At 34.3% G+C, this 11148-nt stretch overlaps 1 protein-coding gene across 1 annotated transcript; it reads left to right on the forward strand.

Annotated features, from left to right (window-relative positions):
* Positions 1-7996: 7996 nt before the first annotated feature.
* Positions 7997-10181, forward strand: LOC149246024 (peroxidase 12-like). Its single transcript, XM_089457812.1, has 5 exons — positions 7997-8151; positions 8341-8601; positions 8989-9174; positions 9287-9455; positions 9590-10181. Exons 2-5 carry the CDS (start codon positions 8380-8382, stop codon positions 10054-10056), a joined length of 1044 nt encoding a protein of 347 aa, XP_089313938.1. The 5' UTR covers positions 7997-8151; positions 8341-8379; the 3' UTR covers positions 10057-10181.
* The last annotated feature ends 967 nt before the right edge of the window (positions 10182-11148 follow it).

The raw sequence follows: 11148 nt of genomic DNA on the forward strand, positions 1-11148 counted from the left end.
CTTTTCACCTCGACCCTTGGATTCTTTACCATCCATTCAACTCAATCTGGCCTCAAATAGTTCTTGAAAGGTTCAAACACACTGACATTAAGGGGTTGCAATATGTGAGTAGTATGAGCAGGCAATATTAATAGGTTGATGCCCAAATTGTTTTCCTCCTCAATTGTTTGCACAACAATGTGTCTTCCATGACCATCTAGACACCACCTGGAATAGATGCAATAAAGTGACAAAGCCAATTTTAAAAAAAACTCCTTAGTCATCCATGCATTGGGATGAGCATCCATGCATGCACCTGGTTCACAATTTTGTATATATTTTTTCAGTTGATTTTTACCTTTGAATACATAAAATCTTAGGATTGAAGCACCAATTGAATTGACACAACATAGAATAGTTATCCACTCCCTGCTCTTAGGAAAAATATTTGGGACATTTCAGCTCCCTCTCTTGACAATTACTTGCATGCCACAATTCCTTCTTGCATAAACTAATTTTTTCAAAATTCCTTATATGTTTTGCAACATAAGAATATTTATTGTATGCACTAGAAAGAGTGGCATAGAACTTAGACACAACTGCAGGGCATAGATTTAAAGCTCTATCTTTTTCAAGGCCCTCAATTGTACGCAATACAAGGTATGTATGCCTTTTCTAAAACCTAAACCACCATGATTTACTAGGAAACCCATCTTTAAATGGATTTGGCATCCCCTGACAGATCTAAGAAACCGTGGATTTAATTTGTATCAACTATACCCCATGTCCCAATTGGGCCATCTCCTTACACCACTCAACCACCTCGGTCTCCTCCTCTTCAGTCATAACTATAAGAGGCCCTCTACGTTTTGTATGGGTGAGCCCATTTATCCAATAATGTATTGATGATGGAGGAATACCATGTTTTTTTGTACATGCCCGAAATGAATATCCATTAAATTATATGTCATAAATTGCAGGTAACATGTCTTTTTTTTTCCAACCTCTTATAGCATTGATCTTCTTAGTTGAACTTTCCCCTTGGACTATGGTTGATGGTGGCTCTGTGGTTGATGGTGTGACAACATCAACTTCTGTCGCATGGTCATCCTCAAAAACATTGTTGGGAGCATTGTTGACATTCACATCACTTGTCCAGTCCTCATCTGATAAAGGGCATCACATCGGGCACCCCTGGGAACTTGCTTTCCACTTCTCCTTGTACGAGCAACATAACTGACTCTTGACATAGATGCAACTACCTACAGTTTTATTGCATGCATTTAGAAAACAATAATTGAAAATTTTCTTTCCTATAGGATATTAGTATTTCTTCTTTCCTACAAGCAATTAACAACATGTTAGTTTATTCAAAATTTCTAGAAAATTTCTATAAAGATTTTGCAATAACATGGATTATAATAGAGATAATTCACAATTAAAAATAGTAGCATCTTAACAAATTTTTATACATATGCCTTTTTTGCAGTATCTTTCAAAAATCAACAAGAGGATTTTGTTGTATGTATTCAAGTATATCAGTAATTGTTTCTATGATAACTTGTTTTGTCACTGAAAATACCATCCCTATATTTGCACTTGGAAAATTACTACTAGTGTGTTGAAATTGACTGAGAATTGGTTGTATATCTACAATTATATCAACACGTTTTTTGAATAAAATGTTTTAATATGTTAAAATAAAATGATGTAGATGTTGGAGGAACTTCAATTAAAACATGTGACAACTGGTTCATTTTTTGGTTAAGATGTTGATCTAGTCTAGTTCTTTTTTATAAATTGTTTTATGACTGAAATTGTTCAGCCTCATGTCCATGAACACTGACTTTACCAACATAAAACTCAATCAAGCAACTGCTTTTTAATGGTTAGTGATTCTCGTATTGTGGGAATGGTTCTTAATTTTCCAATATTGTTATTCTTATAGATAACAATATCTAGGCATGAAGTAATTTGTAGGTTTGCCTTGCTAAAGGAAATTAACAACTGAATAAAAGCACTCGGCTTGCCTTAGTAATGATTAGTGATTCTCCTACTGTGGAAATGATTCTGAATTTGTCAATATTCTTATTCTTATAGATAACATTATAGATATCACTCTCAAAGCATGAAGGAAGCTCTAGGATTTCCTTAGTAAAGGTTTTATTGAGTTGTTAATTTCCTTTAAAAATGTTGAGCCTCATGTCCATGAACACTGACTTTACAAACACAAAACTTGATCAATTTCTTTCTAATGGTTAGTGATTCTCCTATTGTGGGAATGGTTGTGTTTCATGCTATAACAAATATTCATGTTTAAAAACAACATAAATCTATGTTGTGCTAGGCATTAAACTAATGTGATTCCTAAAATTGAAACCTTATTGGGCTTACAATGTCCTAAATTCCTCTTAGCCTAGAATAATCAACTCAAAATGTATATAGTGATATAAATGGAAAATTTATCTAGAGGTGGAAGATGAGGTGTTCCAAGGTTAGCATCTCTCTTATAGAAAATTTTGTATATCTTTAGATGGGGTCTCAAAAGGAAAAATAGGTTGATGGTAAGTGTAGGAGGATCATTGTATAAAGTTTGTTTTGAATGGGGACCAGATAAGGCAACCAATAATCACGCAGAGGCATTTGTTTTATATTGGAGATTTAACAATAATCATTAGGCTCATGCACTAATATTCTTTGTCTAATGGCAATCTAGAAAGGCTCACTTAGTGAATCTAGGAAGAAACCAACCACTTTGAATCCATACACTTTTCCAAGTCTTAGAGGAAGGAATCAATCAAGCTAAGTGTTTGGCCAATAAAGGCTCATACCTGGGTTATGGAACATTGAGGATAAAAGGGGGTTATCATTCTCCCTGGTTTCTTAATAAATTTTGCTAATTCCTAATCCAATATTACAAATGCCATCATATGACCAAGCCAAGTGGCCTATTGAATTTAAGATGTAAGGCTAGAAGTCAAAAGGCATTGCAACCTATATACCATTGCACAATTCAACCTATATCATTACACAATTAATATTTATGCAAAGCAGCTCTATCAATTCAGTTTATTGTAACCCCAAGCTATAAACACCCTCAATTCATTTCTAGTGTTATATCCTCAAAGGTGGTGATCCTGGCAGCATCTCTCTCCAATCCATGTTCAATGAATTCTTCAAGTGTTTCACAACTTTGCTAGCTAAAAAGGTGAGTAGCTCTGTCAATTTTGCAATTTTTCCTCTGTGTTCTTTGGTTTCAAATTGGCAGTGTAAGTGTGGTTCACTGAGGATAATATGGAGGATGACTTGAATTAGGGGATTCTTGGTAGTTTTCTTTAGAGATTGGAATGACTTGAATTAGGATGAGGTTTTTTTGCAAATAACAAGACCTCTATTTTCACTACAATAGGAGAAAATCATGCTCAAGAGGAAAATCATAGGAGTGGGATTGCAAGTATAATGGAAACTCTGATGCAACAAAAGAGATAGATTGAAAACTCAAGAGGCTAAGTTTTGTGTTATGCATCAACAAGTTTCAAATTTATCTAGGAGCCCTCAGTCAACCACCTCCAAAATCAAAATGTCTATTAGTTCAGGTGTTGAAGAAAATAGTGAGTAGGAATTCCCTTTATTAACTTCAGGTCTTCTCATGTTTTGTAAAGCTAGTCTTTTTTGAGGTGTCTTTTTCAAGCTTTATACAAGCAAAAAAATTTGGAAACCCCTACAAAGGATAATATCACCTTTTGTATGGTCAATCGTTGTACCTACTAATGCCAACGACATTATTAGGGCCAATTGTAGTTTAGAGCCCCCTCATTTTTGGATATAAGCAATAAGTAGAGATTCCATAGGATGGAACAAAATTTTCAGTTGAACCTCTCCATGGCCACAGTGTATTTGTGTTGCCTTGATTTTTGACAACACTAATTATCTTTATATGTCACCTCAATTTTTTCTAAATATGATATGATGTGCTTTGAATACTCACAAAGTTTGAACATTAGTTCCAACCTTAGTAATCAAATCTATAAGCCTCTTAAAGAATTCAAGGCCTATATTTTCATTAGAGTTTCATACCCTCCTTATATGAAAAGGAAACCTAAATTTCATACTCTTGGCTTTTATCTATAGTTAATCAAAATGATCTAATAGCATTTAAAATACAAATAACAATCATCGGCATAGTTGTTGTAGTGATTGTGTTTGGTATTATTAAGACATATTTTTATTCTTTGAAGTGAAAGAAAAGTGTTGATCATAATGTTTAAATGCACAGACCATTCGTTCCACTATAGTCTCTAGTTTACATAATCAAAATATTGGAAAATTTATTCAAGTTCCATCATTCAAATAAATTATGATAACCTGTGCAAAAACTATAAATAAATAACCTGAATACACTGTGAAATGTTTTGTGATGGTATGTCTCTAGTGCTGGTGAATAGTTTGAATGTTACAAATGCAACTTCTTTTATAGTTTTTTGCACTTGAATTTGATTGGTAGCAAGGATTGACATGGATTGCAATCAATTAATTTTGAATGTGTGATCTGGATTAATTTGGATGTGATCCAATGGCTGAGAATATGTTATGGTTGATCCATGTGCTTTGATATGATCTGTTTTAATGAGAAATTTAATGGGTTGGGTGTCATTTATTGAATTTAATGGGTTGGGTGTCATTTATTGAACATAGTGGGATGAATTGTTGAATAACACAACAATTATGGTTGACATAAATAATCTATTTATATGTACATGTATGAATGTGCATTTGGGATACATAGCCTCAGTTCATTTCAATGGGGTTGAAGTTATGGATACTTTGTATTTTTGAAATATACCATTTTGGAAGGATTTATAGTTTTATTTATTTTATAGTTTAGACAAGATGTTTTGTTATCTTGGTGTTTAAAATATTATTTATGGACAGTGGTAGGCCCCACGTATATTTTGAGAAATTTTTAATATAAATTAAAAGATATTTGCACTTAATGTTATATATTTTTGTTAAAAAGTAATTCGAGATCTCTAAATTTCTAATTGTTTAAAAGACCAATACTATAACAGTTACTAGTCCTTACACAACATTAGATATCTCTCCGCTAATAATTCTTAAAAAAAATACCTAATCCGTCAGGTAAATCAATGACAAAGAGTTATTACATTCCTTTGCAACAATGTACTTTTACACTTACACGTACGGTCATGGATTTATTTCAATTGGAATACATTAGTTCCACTTTGAGCACTATCCATGGTAATGTCACTTCACCTTTAACCAACAAAGGTTGATTGTTTTATCTCAATGCTTTAATAAAATATTAATGAAATTATTTATTACCTGACACGTTTGTCCTGTGGTTACAAGAGATGTGAGGAGATGTACCATTTAAAGATTTTGTAAGAATGCCAAATCTTATATGATTTATTATGACAAAGATCAGAAGGTTGTCTGCTTTAAAAATGAGATTCCTCTTTCAATGTATTTTTAAATGTAAATATTGATTTGCGAGCTCTTAGCAGGGGGCTAAAATAATATCAATAAGTTATACACATAAATTTTTTATTCCATGTGCAATGTGGTTTTCTATTTCAAACATGTTTTCTGTACTATGTTCATGTATATTATATCTGTGGTCCGAGATTCTTTCCCACTCTCCCTTTTTTTTTTTTTTCGTTTGTGACCCACACGTGGTTAAATCTTTGGACATTCAGAAAAGTTGGATGTGTTCAATGGTTCATGTTTAGTTCACGTGCATGTGTGTGTAAAGTGACATGGTCGGTATGCTCATGGTTAGGGATGTCTTGGTTATGTTAATTTAGGTATGCTCATGGTTAGGGATGTCTTGGTTATGTTAATTTAGGTATCAGGTTTTGAGCCTCATGGTTACGGATATGTTGGTTGTGTTAATTTAGGTATGAAGTTTTGAATTTAATGTATTAGTAAATGCTTTATAATTTTTGAAATATATTTAATATTATATAAAATTTTAAAAATATTAATAGTGATAAGTAAAAGAGTTAAAAATATATATTTAATTTATTTATTATAGTAATTAGTATGTAGATATATATAATTGTTAAATGGCTAAGAAATTTAGATTTTTCATAAAAAACAAGTTATATATAATCTCTTTTCCAAAGTGAAGGCAAGTATTATTTTATGTTATAATAAGGATCTATATAATGATAAATACTTATTATTCTCTTTACCAACTTGCCATTAATAATGATGATAATTACTTATTACTCTCTTCACGACTTATTGTCACCAATAATAATGATAATTACTTATTACTCTCCTCACCAACTTATTGGTGAGGATGAGAACACTCTTCTAATTGTGAGTTGAGAATTATTTATTTGATAGCAAGAAAAGAATCAACTTTGTATTAAATAAAAGATTGTTTACATACTACAAAGCTTGTCAAAATGCTTCATAATAGCCAAATTTATAATAAATAAAAGGCTTTTTCCATCATATATCATCAAAAGGAAAATAGATTAAGAGAAAGGAATAATTCTAGCTTCTCTTTGATGTAAGACACATAGTTCATCTCTCTTAGCTTGTGTAGGTATTCAATCTTTGAAAAAGAGTGTTTGCCACACCATTTTGTTTCCTGTAAATATGAGCACAATGAATTTCATTCAAAAAGACCATCAATGACCTCAGTTTCATCTATTTTTATCCATCTTGCACAAAATAACACATCCCAAAATGCCATAACTTCTAACCTTGTATTGGACCTAGTACTATCCAATCAAAAAATGCACCACATCCCCAAGTATTGTGTTCAGTAGCAACATCAAAAAAACCAACAAGAAACTTGTTGCATGTCTCCACTAAGTTGGACATATCTTGGTCTCTGGTGTTTTGCCTCAAACCCAATTCACATATAATAAGCACAAATTTTCATGCATGTGCCAAATATATATGGGCTCTTGTTTTCAAATATACATGCATTCCTACAATGCCATATTTCTCACATGATGTAAAAAAAAAAAGTCACTTAATCCTTATATTTGTGCAACCATCTCTTCAAACAAATATCCACCAAAGTAAGATCCCATGTGACTTGAATTTTTAAAATGTTTAATACTCCAGTGGAGATAGAAAGCCAAAATAGCCAATTCAAAAATATGTGAGCTACATCTTTATTACTCATAATATGCATCTACTTGGCCCATTAAATCCTCAATTGTGAGTTCAAATTTATTATGAGTTTGAACTTAATTTTAATTATAATTTTTTAATTAAATATTAACTTTAATTATAAAAAAAATAACACCAAATCTTTAATATAAAAAATCATGGACATAATAAAATAATAAACCTCTAAATAAAACGAAGATTTTTCACTTGACCACAAGATGGTTACATTGAACCTACTTAAAACTCGTGACCTAAAATTGAACTCCTATCACCCTCAATCCAAATAAATTTTCAAATATTTTTAAGCTTTCATATAATTTATTATAAGTATTATATAGGCTTCTTATCACCTAAATTTATATAATAAAAAAGAAAACATTTATATTTATTAATTTTTCGTACCACAAACCTAAAAAACAAATAATTATTAAATTTGAAATACCAGGCCTGCTGGGCATTAATAGCGTCCTGAAGAGCAAACACGTCCTTTGCTATGATCAAAATGTCGACCCACTTTTTCTATTTTAAAGCTAATCTCTCTTTCGAAGAAGCATGTGATCATTCTATCCTTTCTGGCAAGCACACTACCTAATCGAAGGTGTCGAACTGGACAGGGAAATCCGGACTCCGGAGTGTATAAAATTCAAACGACCATCATTCTGAAAGTGACATGTCTTACTTTCAAGATCAAAACCAGGTGCGAATATCTCGCACTCCAACATTTTCCACCTAATGTCAGAAGCATGCGTTTGACTACATTATTAATGGCGGGCGGCCTGGCGTTTTGGAATACTCGTATGATGTGCCACTGCATTTAATGCGAATAACATACAGTATCTACATTTAATGCGAATAACAGTACCTTAAAGATAAGGTTGAGCGTGGGTTCCACGCTCCTAAGTCTAAAAACGATCCCTTGCTCCGAACCTTCATCTATTGGAAGGCCTATAAATCTACCTCGCCAATCAGAGTTCTCAATCATCTCAAAGGCCCAGCAATTTCGCTGAACTGGATCTGGTAAGCCTCTCCTATACTGCCATAGCTATTGAATAATTCTCTGCGCTCTTGTCCTAGATGAGTCGTTAGCGAGTTTAACTCTGTCAATAATTTTCCGACTCGGATAGCTTTATTTTTAGAGATGCACTCATTATTCTTTGGATTTGAAATTTTATGGCTAATAATACGAATGTTCACATAACGCAACAGGATCGAAGAAGGTATTACATATCAAAGAAAGAGGCAAATATGACTCCGGCCACTGTATTGCTTTCTATATTTGTGATTGTATATGGTAGCGCTGTGAAAGCTCTGCCAACTCCCGTGGCGGGTCTTTCCTGGACGTTCTACAACACGAGTTGCCCCTCGTTGGAGTCGATAGTGCGGCAGCGCATGGAAGCCTATTTGAGTGCAGACATCACACAAGCTGCAGGATTGCTGAGGCTCCACTTCCACGACTGTTTTGTGCAGGTATATTTACCATACTAAACATCATTATTATTTTTTTGGGTGACTACATTGATCTGAGCTGGTTAGATATCACGAGGATTGTGTGAGGTTTGGTAGGGTTTGAATATTTATTGGAAGTTTGTTTGGTAGAGGCACTCATTATGAATAGGTATCACTAAAATTCTGTGAGGTTTGGTCTAGTCTAAACTTCTCTCGGAAATTTGCTTGGTGAACCCTGAACATCTATTAAGAAATTTAACTCGCAAAATAGATTATTTAGTAAAGCCCTGACATCTCTTAAAAAAAATTAACTCCCAAAATAACTTCTATCCCCAACTCCTTCCATAAAATTGGAACTTTAACTGAGTTGTTATTGACTTAGTAATGAATGTAACTTTCCCATTACAGGGATGCGACGGGTCTGTGTTGCTGAACTCAACATCGGGGGAGCAAACAGTTGCGCCCAACTTATCACTCAGAGCGGAGGCTCTGAAAATCATCAATGACATCAAAGAGAACGTAGAAGCGGCGTGCAGCGGAACTGTGTCGTGTGCTGACATTCTTGCCTTAGCGGCCCGTGACTCCGTCGACATAGTAACTAATTTTATTCCTCTGCTCACATTGGCATCAACTCTCATTTCATTTTTGACTAAGGGATGCATCGGTTTTTTTCGCTTATATAATAATATATGTGTATTTGGTGAAGGCTGGAGGGCCATGCTATCCCATACCACTCGGCCGCAGGGACAGCCTTACCTTCGCCAATAGTACGACCGTTCTCGCCAATTTGCCTGGCCCGACCTCCAACGTAACGCACCTTATCAGCATTTTCGGTCCCAAAGGCTTGAATAACACAGATCTGGTGGCCCTTTCAGGTAGCACTACCTCTTCAACAACTTTCATTTTTCTTTGGTTTTTTTGGCATTGCACGTTAGATTATCGTGATGAACTGTGTACAGTATTGATTTGGGTGCAAAATTATGATTTTTTAAAATATGTGTGTGATCAGGAGGGCACACGATTGGCAGAGGCAACTGCTCCTCCTTCGATAACAGACTATATAATAGCACCACTGGTTCACAAATGCAGGATCCCACCATGGACCAGACTTTCGCTAAGAATCTTTATCTCACCTGCCCTACCAGTACTACCGTTAACACCACCAAATTGGATATTCGCACTCCCAATTTGTTCGATAACAAATACTACGTCAATCTCCTCAACAGGCAGACCCTCTTCACGTCCGACCAGAGTCTCTACAGCGACAGTCGAACCCGCCAGATTGTGATAAACTTTGCGGTGAATCAGACCCTTTTCTTTGAAGAATTTGTGCTGGGCATGCTGAAAATGGGTCAGCTGGATGTGCTCACAGGAAGCGAGGGAGAGATCCGTAACAACTGCTGGGCGTCAAACCCTTCCACATACTCTATCCTGGAAGCAGAGGCATCTCAAGAATCGTCATCCTACTCTATGTAAACTTAGACCTGTTCGTAAGTCTCACCCATATATATATACATATGCATATGTGCAAGCAATTTCTCATGCAAGCAGCCTTACTTTCTGGGAAATTACAATAAATATAAGTGACTTTGGTTTGTTTAGACCTGTTCGTAAGTCTCACCCATATATATATACATATGCATATGTGCAAGCAATTTCTCATGCAAGCAGCCTTACTTTCTGGGAAATTACAATAAATATAAGTGACTTTGGTTTGTTGAAATTATTTTTCCTTGTGTGCATTGACTAATCTACGAAGTCTTTGGATCCTCATTGATCTGTGAATGACTGGAGGTGTCATATAACTTGTGTAATTAAACGATGATTTCGAAATTAATTGTCATTATTATTAAAAGTTTATGCGAGCATAATCATGTTAATAAAGATGGGTGTCATATGTTAATGAATTTCATTAATGAGTGTCATTATATCATTTATTTTAGTAATGTGGTTGTGATAGGCGTATATCAATGATTTCATTAATGTAGTTGTGTTAGTTGACTACTATCTTGTCTAAGAAAGATTAGTAAACCATGGTTGATATTGTTTGACTATGGTTAAAAATTGTTGATGGCACTTGATCATGGTTGACTAAAGTTCACCTTTGCAATGTATTTATGTTACATTAATGTTGAACATTGTAACATTAATGGTTGACCATGGTTGATGTTATATTGGTACTAAGGTTAATGTTACACTAATGGTTGAAGAGGGTTGACGAGGTTAACCATGATTGGCCATGGTCAACCATTAATGTAACAAAGCATTTATGTTACATTCATGTTGAGCATTGTTGCACTAATGTTTGACAACCATGGTTGAACATAACTAATGTTACATTGGTGTTAATGTTACATTGTGGGCCTAATAGTTAAGAGCATGTGTTTCCTCTTAAGAGGTCATAGGTTCAAAACCAGAGGGGGGTAGAGTATGTATGCCTTCATAGACTTAAGAGTCAAATCGGTCCCTTGTCCCACAAACAAGGGGGTCTCATACACCAATGTAGTGTCTGGCTTGGCTGTGACCTTAAAATTGGATAATAATAATAATTAATGGTTGATGAGGGTT

Source organism: Pinus tabuliformis, chromosome 7, assembly GCF_031772625.1.
Source record: "Pinus tabuliformis cultivar Carrire ecotype Pingquan chromosome 7, CPIR1, whole genome shotgun sequence".
Taxonomy (NCBI): domain Eukaryota; kingdom Viridiplantae; phylum Streptophyta; class Pinopsida; order Pinales; family Pinaceae; genus Pinus; species Pinus tabuliformis.